The 19097-nt window shown below is 46.3% G+C and overlaps 1 protein-coding gene across 1 annotated transcript in view; it reads left to right on the forward strand.

The window, feature by feature from the left end:
• Positions 1-7461, forward strand: part of LOC134943973 (prostasin-like) — a 12208-nt gene extending 4747 nt beyond the window's left edge. The window contains exons 2-4 of the mRNA XM_063932525.1: positions 3995-4260; positions 5137-5309; positions 6996-7461. Of these exons, the coding sequence (XP_063788595.1) occupies positions 3995-4260; positions 5137-5309; positions 6996-7268 (712 nt within the window). The 3' untranslated portion in view covers positions 7269-7461. The remainder of the gene's footprint in view (positions 1-3994; positions 4261-5136; positions 5310-6995) is intronic.
• Positions 7462-19097: the final 11636 nt, after the last annotated feature.

Below are 19097 nucleotides of genomic sequence, written 5' to 3' on the forward strand. Positions count from 1 at the left end.
CCATCCTGGAGAGACCGCTTCCCAAACACAATCAGCCCACTTCCATCCTAGAGAGTCCGCTTCCCAAACACAATCAGCCCACTTCCATCCTGGAGAGACCGCTTCCCAAACACAACCAGCCAGCTTCCATCCCGTAGAGACCGCTTCACAAACACAACCAGCCCGCTTCCATCATGTAGAGACCGCTTCGCAACCACAATCAGCCCACTTCCATCCCGGAGAGACCGTTTCCCAAACACAACCAGCCCACTTCCATCCCGGAGAGACCGCTTCCCAAACACAACCAGCTGACTTCCATCCCGGAGAGACCGCTTCCCAAACACAATCAGCCCACTTCCATCCTGGAGAGACCGCTTCCCAAACACAACCAGCCTGCTTCCATCCCGGAGAGACCGCTTCCCAAACACAATCAGCCCACTTCCATCCAGGAGAGACCGCTTCCCAAACACAACCAGCCCACTTCCATCCCAGAGAGACCGCTTCCCAAACACAACCAGCCTGCTTCCATCCCGGAGAGACCGCTTCCCAAACACAATCAGCCCACTTCCATCCTGGAGAGACCACTTCCCAAACACAACCAGCCCACTTCCATCCCGGAGAGACCGCTTCCCAAACACAACCAGCCCACTTCCATCCCGGAGAGACCGCTTAAAAATCAATTCTCTTATGAGTATATAACCTATGTAAAGGAGAGTTTTTCTGCAAACACAAGAAAAATAAAAAGTCAATATATATACATAAATAGACCATTATAATGGAGGCACGTATCAGGACAGAAACGGAGTGCGTTCACAACCTTCATTTAACCCCTTCGGGTGTAATGTGTTTAAGGTAATGATCCAGAAGGTTAATTTGTCCCCACCACGTTTATTCACTGGTGTACAGTATGTTCTAAACCAGTGGATTTGAATGACGTCGGGTCACTAGCGTGGCACTGTCAGAAGTGCCGCGGGACACTGTGGTTGTCTACATAATTTTTTATATTTCTTAAGTGTTCTAAAATGCGTAATTTAAGTTTTAACTTTTGATTTTCCCTACGTATCTTTTGCCGCAACCACATTCTAATAAATATACAACATGAGTGGTGTTACAATTAATGAACCCCTTAATTTTGTATTCTATGTTGGGAGTCTCTCTATCATTAAATGTGTTACAGCCTTTCATACCGTGGCTGAATACTTTACATTTCCCGCAAGTGTAAAACCCTTCATATTTACTTAGCGGCGTACTGCGTCCCACATTTCCCGACTCTGCGCTAGGTATGTTTTTAGCGTCTTGGCTCTATTGAATACTAAGTCTGGTTTCTTTGAAACATGATCAGACAGAACCGGATTCATTTGTAAAATATGCGAATGACGAGACAAACTTTTTTGAATTTCGTTATTGCACGAATTATATTGTGTTACAAATCGACAAAAAATAACATTCTCACTGTCTTTTTTATTTGTATCCGTTTCTTTGTATTTTTATAAATTCTTTCTTTCTAATTGTCTCATTTTAGCAATAGCGGTCTCTATCGAAGACATCGGATAACCTTTTTCTAGAAGTCTCTGTCTATAGACTTCTACTTGTTCTTCAAATATTTCTGACGATGTACAGTTGTGTCTAAATCTGATTAATTGAGAAAAAGGCAGATTATATTTCCATTTCTTATGATGGTAGCTTGTAAAATCTAAGTAATTGTTGCTGTCTACGTCTTTGAAGAAAGTATAGGTCTCGGTGCTCTTATTAGTGGTATGTTGATAGTTTCTTGCACTTAGAACTACACTGTAGGTCCGGTCGAGGAATTCAATCTCCTGCTTCTGGAAGTTTGATGTAAACCTAAGATTATATTCATTTATATTTAAATACTGCACAAACCCATCAAACTCCAATTCAGTACCACGCCAGATTACAAAGATGTCGTCGATATAACGTTTAAAGAATACAATTTTTTCACCAAAGGGATTCTCATTCTATAGCTTTTCTTTCTCCCATACCCCCATATACAAATTAGCGACACTCCGGGCACATATCGTCCCCATCGCCACACCACATGTCTGTACAAAAACATTATCTAAAAAACTTAAATAATTATGTTCAAAAATTAATTCTAAATAATCCAATAAAAATGTAGTCCTCTGTGTGTTCATTTCCGAATAATTATCTAGCACCAATTGCATACACTGTATACCCCTATCATGGCCCTAAACCTAAGCATAACCCTAAACTGAACTCTAACTCTAAACCTAAGCATAACCCTAAACTGAACTCTAACTCTAAACCTAAGCATAACCCTAAACTGAACTCTAACTCTAAACCTAAGCATAACCCTAACCCTAACTCCGTTGTTCCCAATCTTTTTTTAATCACGGCGCCCTAGAATATCAGAATTTTTTTTTTGCGGCACCCCTAGGCCAAAAGTTTCTAATTGAGAAATTTAGAAGAAATATTACATTAAGTAAATTGTGTTTATAGGTCATCCTTAGTGTAGTGAGGGTCAGGATTTGCTTGTTTGTCCACATATTCTATGACTGACAGCCACCAGCACTGGTTTTGCCTATTACATTAGTCATAAATAATTTGAGTTGATCCTGGACCACCAATCCAAAGCACCCTTGCTAGTGACCCGATGCACCCTAGGGTGCCTAGGCACACAGTTTGGGAACCACTGCCCTAACTCTAAACCTAACTCTAACCATAACTCTAAACCTAAGCATAACTCTAACCCTAACTCTAAACCTAAGCATAACCCTACACCTAACTCTAACCCTTAACCTATCTCTAACACTAACTCTAACACTAAACCTAACTCTAACCCTTACTCTAACCCTTTACTGAACTATAACCCTAAACCTAAGCATAACCCTAAACCTAACTCTAACCCTTAACCTCTCTCTAACACTAACTCTAACACTAAACCTAACTCTAACCTTTACTCTAACCCTTTACTGAACTATAACCCTAAACCTAAGCATAACCCTAAACCTAACTCTAACCCTTAACCTCTCTCTAACACTAACTCTAACACTAAACCTAACTCTAACCCTTACTCTAACCCTTTACTGAACTATAACCCTAAACCTAAGCATAACCCTAAACCTAACTCTAACCCGAACTCTTAACCTAAACCTAACTCTAACCCTTACTCTAACCCTTTACTGAACTATAACCCTAAACCTAAGCATAACCCTAAACCTAACTCTAACCCTTAACCTCTCTCTAACACTAACTCTAACACTAAACCTAACTCTAACCCTTTACTGAACTATAACCCTAAACCTAAGCATAACCCTAAACCTAACTCTAACCCGAACTCTTACCCTAAACCAAACTCTAACCCTAATGCTAACCCTAAACTTAAGCATAGCCCTAACCCTAACTCTAACCCCAAACCTAACTCTAACCCTTTACCAAACTCTAACCTTAACTCTAACCCTAAACCTAACTCTAACTCTAACCCTTTACTGAACTTTAACCCTAACTCTAACCCCAAACCTAACTCTAACCCTAAACCTAAGCATAAACCTAACTCTAATCCTAAACCAAACCATAAACCTAACTCTAACCCTACTCTTAACTCTAACCCCAAACCTAAGCATAACCCTCACAGAGTGCAATGCCCCCGTAGTGACAAAAACAGGGGGAGTGGCTCGCGATTGCAGCATTCCAGAGAAGCCGCACGCCCTTTCCCTGAGGCCACGCCCCTTTTTTTGGGATCGCACACCTTTGTCGTACAGAAGAGTCCCTCTTTACAGGGACACAATGATGGGAGGTATATAATGGCTGTGAGGGGAAGCAGTGAGCTACCTGCTCTGGCCTGGTGGGAAATCACAATGAAACAGAGAACATTACACCGGTGAGATGTCTTGTTACCTGTTGCACCACCCCCGTATATCTCATCTGCTCCTCGCAGAAAACACTTCTGTCTCTATTACGGTCTCCTAGTGCAGGATTACTGATACCAATGTTCTTAAGTCACTCTTTGCTTTCATCATCTTCCTCCTTCCATTAGGCCCATCTCAACCTCAGATTTCCTGGTGAATCTGGGCGCTTACCAGCTTTCTGTACCCACTGGGATCCTGTCCACGGTCAGTGCCATCTACATCCATCCCATATATACTCATCCGGGCTCCAGTGGAGATATCGCCCTGGTCAAGCTGTCACAACCTGTGCCGTATACGGACTATGTGATGCCAATCTGTGTCCCCACCCAGGATTTGCAGTTCCCGGCGGGCCTCAGCTGCTATGTGACCGGCTGGGGATCTATACAGGAAGGAGGTAAGACGTATATCATACATGTAATTATTTATGTACAGGGGCACCGCCTGGCAGAAGACGCAGACATGCAATGCGCCATGCACTGAGATACTGTAACGCCATGGAACCTTTAGGAGGAGTTTGTCTCACTTCCAGCCATACGCTATGGGGTATATTACTGATTGTCAACAGGTTCCCCTGCAGAAATGACAATGTTTATCACATTAAATGCGACACACACCTGGTTGTAAATCCACCCGTAGACAATCAGTGGCTTAGGCAAGCTGCCATTTAGTACATAGGGGGTCATTCCGAGTTGATCGCTCGCTAGCAGTTTTTAGCAGCCGTGCAAACGCTATGCCGCCACCCACTGGGAGTGTATTTTGGCTTAGCAGAAATGCGAACGAAAGGATCGCAGAGCGGCTACAAAGTTTTTTTGTGCAGTTTTAGAGTAGCTTCAGACCTACTCAGCGCTTGCGATCACTTCAGGCTGTTCAGTTCCTGTTTTGACGTCACACACCTGCCCAGCCACGACTGCGTTTTTCCTGGCACGCCTGCGATTTCCCGAACATGGTCAGTTGACACCCAGAAACGCCTACTTTATGTCAATCACTCTGCGGCCAGCAGTGCGACAGAAATGCATCGCTAGACCCTGTGTGAAACTACATCGTTTGTTGTCCCCGTACGTCGCACGTGCGCATTGCGCCGCATACGCATGCGCAGAAGTGCCGTTTTTTTAGCCTGATCGCTGCGCTGTGAACAAATTCAGCTAGCGATCAACTCGGAATGACCACCATAGTCTCTTATGTCTGTCTTCTAGCTCTGTAAGGAGCAGACTTACTGATGGAGAGAGATAGGGTAAAGCTAGGATCTAACCTAAACTGTGTGTCCTTGCAGTAAGCCTGCCCTCTCCACAGACCCTGCAGATGGTCCAGCTTCCTATCATAGACCGGGCAGCCTGTGACGCCCTGTACCACACCAATAACCCCACGCTGGGTGTCAATACCACCGTTATACAATGGGACATGATCTGCGCAGGATACCCAAATGGAAGGCAGGACGCATGCCAGGTAAGGAAGAGTCACACAGCACGGAATGTACTAAGCCTTAGATGGAGAGAAAGTGCCAGCCAATCAGCTCATAGCTGTCATTTTTCAAACAGTCTGTGACATGACAGTAGGATGCTGATTGGCTGGCACTTTATCTCCGTCCAAGGCTAAGTAAATACACCCAATAGTCTGGTAGGTAGACACCCACAGAGCTGATCATTATAAATCACACTAGACTATTATATGTCTTTGCATTGTAATTTAAAGTACAAGTTCTGTCAAATTGATAACCTCCATTTTTATAATATAATATAATAGATACTTTTTATTTTATCTTATCTACTTAACGAAAGTTTTGACTTTATTGTATTACTCCTTAAGGAAATTTTTTAATTTATTGCTAATTTAAGTCCGCAGTATTATTCAGCGCCGCCACAATCATTATTGCGACGGTGAAGCCTATACTAACTCCTCCGCAGGATAACGCCTTATATAGAGGCAGGAGCATTGTGTAGACAGTATGTCCCGAGTCTCAGCTTTATTAGGGCGATAACTTATCTGAGGGGCGAGCGGGGTGCATTAGACCAGCAGACGGTATGGAGGATGAAGCAGCCTGCCGCCCCTAGCTCCAGTCCCTGGGAAATCTACATAAATATGAGAGAACCCCTGAAGGGACAGGTTTCTCTCCTCTAGGTATTAGGGTCGCTGACCTGCACCTGCTGAAGCAGGACAGTCCTTAATGATAGCCCAGAGGCTCTTATAGTGGCCACTCTCTAGAAATGAGGTGAAACAATTGTACATTCTATATCGCAGTCTTTATTTGTGATGTAGAATTCCCTGTAGCGTTTTTCTGGCACCTTCTTACGTAGGGCGGGATGTACTAACAGGAGAACCCAGTATTCTGGGTTCTTCCTCATTTCTGGAACGTTCTAAGCCTCGGGCGCCAGGATTCTGATGCAGAGCTGGCGTCACCCTACAGCAGCCTATGATATTCTTTCTGCATCAATTCTGTTAGAGGGATCCGATCGGATCACTCCCAGCATCCCTCACGGCCGCCGCATCGCTCGTAGCAGGCGCAGATGGACTCCCGGGTCATAAACCCGGAATTCCAGGGACCGACGGCCATTCCAAAGGGCGGCAATTATTGCGAGAGCTGCACTCTGCAGTACTAATAGTACAGTACATAGGAGATTAGCATTATTCAGAGTTGATCGCAGCAGCAAAATAGTTACCAATTGGGCAAAACCATGTGCAGTGCAGGTGGGGCAGATGTAACATGTGCAGTGCAGGTGGGGCAGATGTAACATGTGCAGAGAGAGTTATATTTGGGTGGGTTATATTGTTTCTGTGCAGGGTAAATACTGGCTGCTTTATTTTTACACTGCAATTTAGATTGCAGGTTGAACACACCCCACCCAAATCTAAATCTCTCTGCACATGTTATATCTGCCCCTCCTGCACTGCACACGTTACATCTGCCCCCCCCCCCCCCCCCCCTGCAGTGCAGCATGGTTCTGCCAATTTGCTGACTTTGTTGGTTTGCTATCAACTCAGAATAACCCCCAATATGTACTACATAGAGAGACCACAAGTTAGTGCTACTCTCATATACAGTAGATCCTGGATAGTAAGCTCTAGGGCCAAGCCACCTGCCAACCCTACATTGTGCTATCTTCTATCACATTGCTGTTCTCTGATCTCCCGCAGGGCGACTCCGGGGGACCTCTGGCTTGTCAGTGGGACGGGTCTTGGCTCTTAGCTGGAGTGGTCAGCTGGGGATTCGGCTGCGCGATTCCAAACCGTCCCGGTGTGTACACCAGAGTCACGGCCTACTCAGACTGGATCCAGCAATACATCCCACAGTTCCAGCAGACGCCTGCCATCATCGTCCCTCCAGACACCACCAATGGCTCCGTGGGTCCATCACCGTTCCTCATCCTCCCCCTGATCCTGCTGGCTCTTCTTACCAGCAAGTTGTAGCCTCCTGAGGACCATGTTATCGGCTGCAGAAGACCGGTGACGCCTCTCTGTGGGAGTCACACCCTTGTGCTAGACAATAGCGTGTATATTATTCCATAGAACAGGTGTATAATACAACAATCCTCCACACTCAGTGTTATATGCAGCCGCGTCCTGATAATAGACTTTGTGTTACTGCACTTTCATTAAATAAACTTCTAATGGTCTTTGTGTCTATAAATTCCCATTACAACATCCCCATTCCCGACACACGGCGCAGAATCATTGTGTAGGCACAACCAGTATTTATCAATTCACCGGGGACTAGAGACATCGCTGAGGTATGAGGCACAGAGTTCCTTGTGTACTGACGGGCCACTACCACTGTGCACATGTTAAAGGTTCACTTTAAGAACCATTGCCAAGTAGCTGACAGTATTACGTCTATAGGAAATACACGCAGGCCGTCGAAGCATTTGCCGGTGATTGTCCAGTCCGCTCTCAGTACAGGAGAACAACAGAACATGGGACTACATGTGCCCACACACAGATTCATGGTTCACATGTTTATCACCTGTGTATCATTCTGTAGGGACCTCAATCAGGAGTTTAACCTGAAAACCCAGATAGAAAGTGTTATATCTACATTGGCCACAAGGTGTCACTAGTGTCCCACTGCAATGGACCTGCATCATACAGGGCCATCTTAATGTACAGTATGGGCTCACTGGGCAGCTGCCCGGGGGCCCACGATTCTAGGGGCCTTTGAGCTGGGTTAGGGTCATACCCCACTCACCTACAATGCTGTATTATTATTAATAATAATATTGTCCTTTATTTATATGGTGCCACAGGTGTCCGCAGCTCCTAACAAAATACAGAAACAGTATGAGCAAAACAGGAAAACAGTGACGTACAATGCAGAACATTGCAGGACAGGGACATGATATATACACATGTCGGTCATACTACAAATAAGCAGCAGGGCGGCAGCACCCATAGGCGAGGTGTTGCAGTAGGCAGTGAGAAGGAGATGATGGTATAAGGGCGGGATGTACTAATGTGAATGTGCGGCCAAAAGACTGTTTTCTGGCTTTGGACGCAGTTCCGATATGTACTAACACTCGGCTGGCGGGTTTCTGGTGTGGAGGGTAGTGGCAGTAAAAGCTGGCGTTACCCTATAGAAGACTATGGGCTTCTTTCCACATCCGTGAACTGATTGGATCCCTTCCAGCTTCCCCCGCAGCTGCCGTGTCCCTCTGCGCATGCTCTTATCGGGGGGAGGGCTGTCCTGTGCGACATTATTCGGATAATATGCAGTTAGTATCAATGCGGTAAGTCCCAGGATGTACCGCAAAGGCTTGGTACATCCCGCCCTAAGCGAGAGAAAAACAGCTAATGGGGAAGATGGCCCTGCTCGTGAGAGCTTGCAGTCAGACAGACCAGGGTGAGTGAAGAGACAGTGAGCCAGGCAGAGGCAAATATCTCCATCAGTAAGGTGTCTTCCTTCAGTGTAACAGGTCATGGGTTCTAATCCTGGGTATGACTGCTAAGAATGTGTGATGTCAAATAAATGAAATTATATATTTATTTTGCCTCAGGGGCAACTGGGATGAAGTTACGCAACTGGCAGTAGCAGGAAGACTTTGATTTTGATTGGTAGGCTCCTTAAAATCGGGTGACCCTCCCGGCCCCCCAGAAGAGCAGGCAAGTCTCCCGATTCTTCTGGTCTCCCCCGCCCGGCTGCCCACTTAGTGAGTAAAGTCGATGACGCGATTCTTGTTAAATCGCGTCATCATAGCCACACCCCCTGCAGGCATTACAGAGCAGGGGCGTGGCTTAAATGATGTGCCATGGTAACCATGTGCCCGTACCGCCTCTGCCTGGTCATTGTCCTGCCCCGCCCCCCGCTGTGCCAACATGGCTGCTTTCTCCCGGAGAGAGCAGCCCGGAAGTAGGTAAGTATGAGGAGAGGGGAGGTGGACGTAGTGCGTGTGGTGAGGAAGACGCTGCAGCGCTGAGGATAGATTGGAGGGGAGAGAGGTAAGTGTCAGGGAGGCCAGTCAGGAGATGACCAGCGAGTGGATGAGGGTCTCAGTGGTACCCTGGCCGGTGAGGAGAGGTAGGTCTGAGTATCATCAGCAGGATATTGGGGCCATAAGAGCTGATGAGCTCACCTGACGAGGACGTATAGAGAGGGAAGGAGAGGACAAGATGAGAACCTCGTGGACATCTAGAAGGGAGAATCTGCATCAGGCAGGGGCAGTAACCGGTGGTGCGTCTGTGGTGGGGAGATCAGATCCTGCGGCGCACTTACGCAGTGCTGATATAGGAGAAATGGGCACCGCTGGGCGCAATCAGTCTGCGGCACAAGAGGGATGCTTATACTGGCATCTGCCTATTTCCCAGCCCAGAGAGCCCAGACAGGGAGCCACGTGGAGGGCGACAGGGCAGCGGTGGGGGAGCGACAGGGCAGCGATGAGGGGGCGACAGGGCAGCGGTGGGGGGGGGGTGGCGACAGGGCAGCGGTGGGGGGGGGCGACAGGGCAGAGATGGGGGGCGATGGGGGGGGCCACAGGGCAGCGATGGGAGGGCGATGCTGGGGGAACAGGAAAGAGAATGGATGGAATGCAAAGAGAGAGAAAGGAAAAGGGAGAGTCAGTCTAGGGGTACCCGGGGAGGGGGAGAGAGATAGTGTTATATCTAGAGGGAGGGAGAGAGAGATAGTGTTATATCTAGAGGGAGGGAGAGAGAGAGAGACAGTGTTATATCTAGAGAGAGGGGGAGAGAGATAGTGTTATATCTAGAGGGAGGGGGAGAGATAGTGTTATATCTAGAGGGAGGGGGAGAGAGATAGTGTTATATCTAGAGGGAGGGAGAGAGAGATAGTGTTATATCTACAGGGAGGGAGAGAGAGAGACATTGTTATATCTAGAGAGAGGGGAGAGAGATAGTGTTATATCTAGAGGGAGGGGGAGAGAGATAGTGTTACATCTAGAGGGAGGGAGAGAGAGATAGTGTTATAGCTAGAGGGCGGGAGAGAGAGAGACAGTGTTATATCTAGAGGGAGGGAGGGAGAGAGTTTTATATCTAGAGGGAGGGAGAGAGAGAGATAGTGTTATATCTAGAGGGAGGGAGAAAGAGATAGTGTTATATCTAGAGGGAGGGGGAGAGAGATAGTGTTATATCTAGAGGGAGGGAGAGAGAGATAGTGTTATATCTAGAGGGAGGGAGAGAGAGAGAGACAGTGTTATATCTAGAGAGAGGGGGAGAGAGATAGTGTTATATCTAGAGGGAGGGGGAGAGAGATAGTGTTATATCTAGAGGGAGGGAGAGAGAGAGATAGTGTTATATCTACAGGGAGGGAGAGAGAGAGAGACATTGTTATATCTAGAGAGAGGGGGAGAGAGATAGTGTTATATCTAGAAGGAGGGAGAGAGAGACAGTGTTATATCTAGAGGGAGGGGGAGAGAGATAGTGTTATATCTAGAGGGAGGGAGAGAGAGATAGTGTTATAGCTAGAGGGCGGGAGAGAGAGACAGTGTTATATCTAGAGGGAGGGAGGGAGAGAGTTTTTTATCTAGAGCAGTGATGGGGAACCTTCGGCCCTCCAGCTGCTGTTGAACTACACATTCCAGCATGCCCTGCAACAGTTTTAGCATGGCCAAATAGCAAAACTGTAGCAAGGCATGCTGTTATGTGTAGTTCAACAACAGCTGGAGGGCCGAAGGTTCCCCATCCCTGATCTAGAGGGAGGGAGAGAGAGAGATAGTGTTATATCTAGAGGGAGGGAGAAAGAGATAGTGTTATATCTAGAGGGAGGGGGAGAGAGATAGTGTTATATCTAGAGGGAGGGAGAGAGAGATAGTGTTATATCTAGAGGGAGGGGGAGAGAAATAGTGTTATATCTAGAGGGAGGGAGAGAGACAGTGTTATATCTAGAGAGAGGGGGAGAGAGATAGTGTTATATCTAGAGGGAGGGGGAGAGAGATAGTGTTATATCTAGAGGGAGGGGGAGAGAGATAGTGTTATATCTAGAGGGAGGGGGAGAGAGATAGTGTTATATCTAGAGGGAGGGGGAGAGAGATAGTGTTATATCTAGAGGGAGGGGGGGAGAGATAGTGTTATATCTAGAGGGAGGGAGAGAGATAGTGTTATATCTAGAGAGAGGGAGAGAGATAGTGTTATATCTAGAGGGAGGGAGAGAGAGATAGTGTTATATCTAGAGAGAGGGAGAGAGAGAGATAGTGTTATATCTAGAGGGAGGGGGAGAGAAAGATTGTGTTATATCTAGAGGGAGGGGGAGAGAGATAGTGTTATATCTAGAGGGAGGGGGAGAGAGAGACAGTGTTATATCTAGAGAGAGGGCGAGAGAGAGATAGTGTTATATCTAGAGGGAGGGAGAGAGATGGTGTTATATCTAGAGGGAGGGGAGAGAGATAGTGTTATATCTAGAGGGAGGGAGAGAGAGATAGTGTTATATCTAGAGGGAGGGGTAGAGAGATAGTGTTATATCTAGAGGGAGGGAGAGAGAGATAGTGTTATATCTAGAGGGAGGGGGAGAGAGAGACAGTGTTATATCTAGAGAGAGGGCGAGAGAGAGATAGTGTTATATCTAGAGGGAGGGAGAGAGATGGTGTTATATCTAGAGGGAGGGGAGCGAGATAGTGTTATATCTAGAGGGAGGGTTAGAGAGATAGTGTTATATCTAGAGGGAGGGAGAGAGAGATAGTGTTATATCTAGAGGGAGGGAGAGAGAGATAGTGTTATATCTAGAGGGAGGGAGAGAGAAAAAGTGTTATATCTAGAGAGAGGGGGAGAGAGATAGTGTTATATCTAGAGGGAGGGGGAGAGAGATAGTGTTATATCTAGAGGGAGGGAGAGAGATAGTGTTATATCTACAGGGAGGGGGAGAGAGAGAGACATTGTTATATCTAGAGGGAGGGGGAGAGAGATAGTGTTATATCTAGAGGGAGGGAGAGAGAGATAGTGTTATAGCTAGAGGGCGGGAGAGAGAGACAGTGTTATATCTAGAGGGAGGGAGGGAGGGAGGGAGAGAGTTTTATATCTAGAGGGAGGGAGAGAGAGAGATAGTGTTATATCTAGAGGGAGGGAGAAAGAGATAGTGTTATATCTAGAGGGAGGGGGAGAGAGATAGTGTTATATCTAGAGGGAGGGAGAGAGATATAGTGTTATATCTAGAGGGAGGGGGAGAGAAATAGTGTTATATCTAGAGGGAGGGAGAGAGACAGTGTTATATCTAGAGAGAGGGGGAGAGAGATAGTGTTATATCTAGAGGGAGGGGGAGAGAGATAGTGTTATATCTAGAGGGAGGGAGAGAGAGAGACAGTGTTATATCTAGAGAGAGGGGGAGAGAGATAGTGTTATATCTAGAGGGAGGGGGAGAGAGATAGTGTTATATCTAGAGGGAGGGGGAGAGAGATAGTGTTATATCTAGAGGGAGGGAGAGAGAGATAGTGTTATATCTAGAGGGAGGGAGAGAGAGATAGTGTTATATCTAGAGAGAGGGAGAGAGAGAGATAGTGTTATATCTAGAGAGAGGGAGAGAGAGAGATAGTGTTATATCTAGAGGGAGGGGGAGAGAGAGATTGTATTATATCTAGAGGGAGGGGGAGAGAGATAGTGTTATATCTAGAGGGAGGGGGAGAGAGAGACAGTGTTATATCTAGAGGGAGGGGGAGAGAGATATTGTTATATCTAGAGGGAGGGGGAGAGAGATAGTGTTATATCTAGAGGGAGGGGGAGAGAGATAGTGTTATATCTAGAGGGAGGGGGAGAGAGATAGTGTTATATCTAGAGGGAGGGAGAGAGATAGTGTTATATCTACAGGGAGGGAGAGAGAGATAGTGTTATATCTAGAGGGAGGGAGAGAGAGAGATAGTGTTATAACTAGAGAGAGGGAGAGAGAGAGATAGTGTTATATCTAGAGAGAGGGAGAGAGAGAGATAGTGTTATATCTAGAGGGAGGGGGAGAGAGAGATTGTATTATATCTAGAGGGAGGGGGGGAGAGATAGTGTTATATCTAGAGGGAGGGGGAGAGAGAGACAGTGTTATATCTAGAGGGAGGGGGAGAGAGATAGTGTTATATCTAGAGGGAGGGGGAGAGAGAGACAGTGTTATATCTAGAGAGAGGGCGAGAGAGATAGTGTTATATCTAGAGGGAGGGGGAGAGAGATAGTGTTATATCTAGAGGGAGGGAGAGAGATAGTGTTATATCTACAGGGAGGGAGAGAGAGAGAGACATTGTTATATCTAGAGAGAGGGGGAGAGAGATAGTGTTATATCTAGAGGGAGGGAGAGAGAGAGTGTTATATCTAGAGGGAGGGGGAGAGAGATAGTGTTATATCTAGAGGGAGGGAGAGAGAGATAGTGTTATAGCTAGAGGGCGGGAGAGAGAGACAGTGTTATATCTAGAGGGAGGGAGGGAGAGAGTTTTATATCTAGAGGGAGGGAGAGAGAGAGATAGTGTTATATCTAGAGGGAGGGAGAAAGAGATAGTGTTATATCTAGAGGGAGGGGGAGAGAGATAGTCTTATATCTAGAGGGAGGGAGATAGAGATAGTGTTATATCTAGAGGGAGGGGGAGAGAAATAGTGTTATATCTAGAGGGAGGGAGAGAGACTGTGTTATATCTAGAGAGAGGGGGAGAGAGATAGTGTTATATCTAGAGGGAGGGGGAGAGAGATAGTGTTATATCTAGAGGGAGGGGGAGAGAGATAGTGTTATATCTAGAGGGAGGGGGGAGAGATAGTGTTATATCTAGAGGGAGGGGGAGAGAGATAGTGTTATATCTAGAGGGAGGGAGAGAGATAGTGTTATATCTAGAGAGAGGGAGAGAGATAGTGTTATATCTAGAGGGAGGGAGAGAGAGATAGTGTTATATCTAGAGGGAGGGGGAGAGAGAGATTGTGTTATATCTAGAGGGAGGGGTAGAGAGATAGTGTTATATCTAGAGGGAGGGGGAGAGAGAGACAGTGTTATATCTAGAGAGAGGGCGAGAGAGAGTGTTATATCTAGAGGGAGGGAGAGAGATGGTGTTATATCTAGAGGGAGGGAGAGAGAGATAGTGTTATATCTAGAGGGAGGGGTAGAGAGATAGTGTTATATCTAGAGGGAGGGGTAGAGAGATAGTGTTATATCTAGAGGGAGGGAGAGAGAGAGATAGTGTTCTATCTAGAGGGAGGGGGAGAGAGAGATAGTGTTCTATCTAGAGGGAGGGGGAGAGACAGTGTTATATCTAGAGGGAGGGGGAGAGAGAGACAGTGTTATATCTAGAGGGAGGGAGAGAGATAGTGTTATATCTAGAGGGAGGGGGAGAGAGATAGTGTTATATCTAGAGGGAGGGGGAGAGAGATAGTGTTATATCTAGAGGGAGGGGGAGAGAGATAGTGTTATATCTAGAGGGAGGGGGAGAGAGATAGTGTTATATCTAGAGGGAGGGAGAGAGATAGTGTTATATCTAGAGGGAGGGAGAGAGAGATAGTGTTATATCTAGAGGGAGGGAGAGAGAGAGATAGTGTTATATCTAGAGAGAGGGAGAGAGAGAGATAGTGTTATATCTAGAGAGAGGGAGAGAGAGAGATAGTGTTATATCTAGAGGGAGGGGGAGAGAGAGATTGTATTATATCTAGAGGGAGGGGGAGAGAGATAGTGTTATATCTAGAGGGAGGGGGAGAGAGAGACAGTGTTATATCTAGAGGGAGGGGGAGAGAGATATTGTTATATCTAGAGGGAGGGGGAGAGAGATAGTGTTATATCTAGAGGGAGGGGGAGAGAGATAGTGTTATATCTAGAGGGAGGGGGAGAGAGATAGTGTTATATCTAGAGGGAGGGGGAGAGAGATAGTGTTATATCTAGAGGGAGGGAGAGAGATAGTGTTATATCTAGAGGGAGGGAGAGAGAGATAGTGTTATATCTAGAGGGAGGGAGAGAGAGAGATAGTGTTATAACTAGAGAGAGGGAGAGAGAGAGATAGTGTTATATCTAGAGAGAGGGAGAGAGAGAGATAGTGTTATATCTAGAGGGAGGGGGAGAGAGAGATTGTATTATATCTAGAGGGAGGGGGAGAGAGATAGTGTTATATCTAGAGGGAGGGGGAGAGAGAGACAGTGTTATATCTAGAGGGAGGGGGAGAGAGATAGTGTTATATCTAGAGGGAGGGGGAGAGAGAGACAGTGTTATATCTAGAGAGAGGGCGAGAGAGATAGTGTTATATCTAGAGGGAGGGGGAGAGAGATAGTGTTATATCTAGAGGGAGGGAGAGAGATAGTGTTATATCTACAGGGAGGGAGAGAGAGAGAGACATTGTTATATCTAGAGAGAGGGGGAGAGAGATAGTGTTATATCTAGAGGGAGGGAGAGAGAGAGTGTTATATCTAGAGGGAGGGGGAGAGAGATAGTGTTATATCTAGAGGGAGGGAGAGAGAGATAGTGTTATAGCTAGAGGGCGGGAGAGAGAGACAGTGTTATATCTAGAGGGAGGGAGGGAGAGAGTTTTATATCTAGAGGGAGGGAGAGAGAGAGATAGTGTTATATCTAGAGGGAGGGAGAAAGAGATAGTGTTATATCTAGAGGGAGGGGGAGAGAGATAGTCTTATATCTAGAGGGAGGGAGATAGAGATAGTGTTATATCTAGAGGGAGGGGGAGAGAAATAGTGTTATATCTAGAGGGAGGGAGAGAGACTGTGTTATATCTAGAGAGAGGGGGAGAGAGATAGTGTTATATCTAGAGGGAGGGGGAGAGAGATAGTGTTATATCTAGAGGGAGGGGGAGAGAGATAGTGTTATATCTAGAGGGAGGGGGGAGAGATAGTGTTATATCTAGAGGGAGGGGGAGAGAGATAGTGTTATATCTAGAGGGAGGGAGAGAGATAGTGTTATATCTAGAGAGAGGGAGAGAGATAGTGTTATATCTAGAGGGAGGGAGAGAGAGATAGTGTTATATCTAGAGGGAGGGGGAGAGAGAGATTGTGTTATATCTAGAGGGAGGGGTAGAGAGATAGTGTTATATCTAGAGGGAGGGGGAGAGAGAGACAGTGTTATATCTAGAGAGAGGGCGAGAGAGAGTGTTATATCTAGAGGGAGGGAGAGAGATGGTGTTATATCTAGAGGGAGGGAGAGAGAGATAGTGTTATATCTAGAGGGAGGGGTAGAGAGATAGTGTTATATCTAGAGGGAGGGGTAGAGAGATAGTGTTATATCTAGAGGGAGGGAGAGAGAGAGATAGTGTTCTATCTAGAGGGAGGGGGAGAGAGAGATAGTGTTCTATCTAGAGGGAGGGGGAGAGACAGTGTTATATCTAGAGGGAGGGGGAGAGAGAGACAGTGTTATATCTAGAGGGAGGGAGAGAGAGAGATAGTGTTATATCTACAGGGAGGGAGAGAGAGAGAGACATTGTTATATCTAGAGAGAGGGGGAGAGAGATAGTGTTATATCTAGAGGGAGGGTTAGAGAGATAGTGTTATATCTACAGGGAGGGAGAGAGAGATAGTGTTATATCTAGAGGGAGGGAGAGAGAGAGACAGTGTTATATCTAGAGAGAGGGGGAGAGAGATAGTGTTATATCTAGAGGGAGGGGGAGAGAGATAGTGTTATATCTAGAGGGAGGGAGAGAGAGAGATAGTGGCCCTCATTCCGAGTTGTTCGCTCGCAAGGCGAATGTAGCAGAGTTACACACGCTAAGCCGCCGCCTACTGGGAGTGTATCTTAGCTTCTTAAAAGTGCGACCGAAGTAATCGCAATATTGCGATCACAAACCTCGTAGCAGTTTTAGAGTAGCTTCAGACTTACTCTGCCTGTGCGATCAGTTCAGTGCTTGTCGTTCCTGGTTGACGTCACAAACACACCCAGCGTTCGCCCAGACACTCCCACCGTTTCTCCGGCCACTCCTGCGTTTTTTCCGGAAACGGTAGCGTTTTTAGCCACACGCCCCTAAAACGCAGTGTTTCCGCCCAGTAACACCCATTTCCTGTCAATCACACTACGATCGCCGGAGCGAAGAAAAAGCCGTGAGTAAAAATACTTTCTTCTTAGTAAAATAACTTGGCGCAGTCGCAGTGCGAACATTGCGCATGCGTACTAAGCGGAATTTCACTGCGATGCGATGAAAAAGACCGAGCGAACAACTCGGAATGAGGGCCAGTGTTATATCTACAGGGAGGGAGAGAGAGAGACATTGTTATATCTAGAGAGAGGGGGAGAGAGATAGTGTTATATCTAGAGGGAGGGAGAGAGAGATAGTGTTATATCTAGAGGGAGGGGGAGAGAGATAGTGTTATATCTAGAGGGAGAGAGAGAGATAGTGTTATAGCTAGAGGGCGGGAGAGAGAGACAGTGTTATATCTAGAGGGAGGGAGGGAGGGAGGGAGAGAGTTTTATATCTAGAGGGAGGGAGAGAGAGAGATATTGTTATATCTAGAGGGAGGGAGAAAGAGATAGTGTTATATCTAGAGGGAGGGGGAGAGAGATAGTGTTATATCTAGAGGGAGGGAGAGAGAGATAGTGTTATATCTAGAGGGAGGGGGAGTGAAATAGTGTTATATCTAGAGGGAGGGAGAGAGACAGTGTTATATCTAGAGAGAGGGGGAGAGAGATAGTGTTATATCTAGAGGGAGGGGGAGAGAGATAGTGTTATATCTAGAGGGAGGGGGAGAGAGATAGTGTTATATCTAGAGGGAGGGGAGAGAGATAGTGTTATATCTAGAGGGAGGGGAGAGAGATAGTGTTATATTTCTATAGGGAGGGGGAGAGAGATAGTGTTATATCTAGAGGGAGGGAGAGAGATAGTGTTATATCTAGAGAGAGGGAGAGAGAGATAGTGTTATATCTAGAGGGAGGGGGAGAGAGATTGTGTTATATCTAGAGGGAGGGGGAGAGAGATAGTGTTATATCTAGAGGGAGGGGCAGAGAGAGACAGTGTTATATCTAGAGAGAGGGCGAGAGAGAGATAGTGTTATATCTAGAGGGAGGGAGAGTGATGGTGTTATATCTAGAGGGAGGGGAGAGAGATAGTGTTATATCTAGAGGGAGAGAGAGATAGTGTTATATCTAGAGGGAGGGGTAGAGAGATAGTGTTATATCTAGAGGGAGGGAGAGAGAGAGATAGTGTTATATCTAGAGGGAGGGGGGGAGAGAGATAGTGTTATATCTAGAGGGAGGGAGATAGTGTTATATCTAGAGGGAGGGGGAGAGAGAGTGTTATATCTAGAGAGAGGGCGAGAGAGAGATAGTGTTATATCTAGAGGGAGGGAGAGAGATGGTGTTATATCTAGAGGGAGGGGAGAGAGATAGTGTTATATCTAGAGGGAGGGAGAGAGATAGTGTTATATCTAGAGGGAGGGGTAGAGAGATAGTGTTATATCTAGAGGGAGGGAGGGAGAGAGAGAGAGAGAGAGATAGTCTTATATCTAGAGGGAGGGGGAGAGAGAGATAGTGTTATATCTAGAGGGAGGGAGAGAGAGATAGTGTTATATCTAGAGGGAGGGAGAGAGAGATAGTGTTATATCTAGAGGGAAGGAGAGAGAGACAGTGTTATATCTAGAGAGGGGGGGAGATAGTGTTATATCTACAGGGAGGGAGATAGAGATAGTGTTATATCTAGAGGGAGGGAGAGAGAGACAGTGTTATATCTAGAGAGAGGGGGAGAGAGAGCTAGTGTTATATCTAGAGGGATGGAGAGAGAGAGACAGTGTTATATCTAGAGGGAGGGAGAGAGATACAGTGTTATATCTAGAGGGAGGGAGAGAGATAGTGTTATATATAGAGGGAGGGAGAGAGATAGTGTTATATCTAGAGGGAGGGAGAGAGAGAGATAGTGTTATATCTAGAGG

The sequence above is a fragment of the Pseudophryne corroboree genome, chromosome 7 (genome assembly GCF_028390025.1).
Source record: "Pseudophryne corroboree isolate aPseCor3 chromosome 7, aPseCor3.hap2, whole genome shotgun sequence".
Lineage (NCBI taxonomy): Eukaryota > Metazoa > Chordata > Amphibia > Anura > Myobatrachidae > Pseudophryne > Pseudophryne corroboree.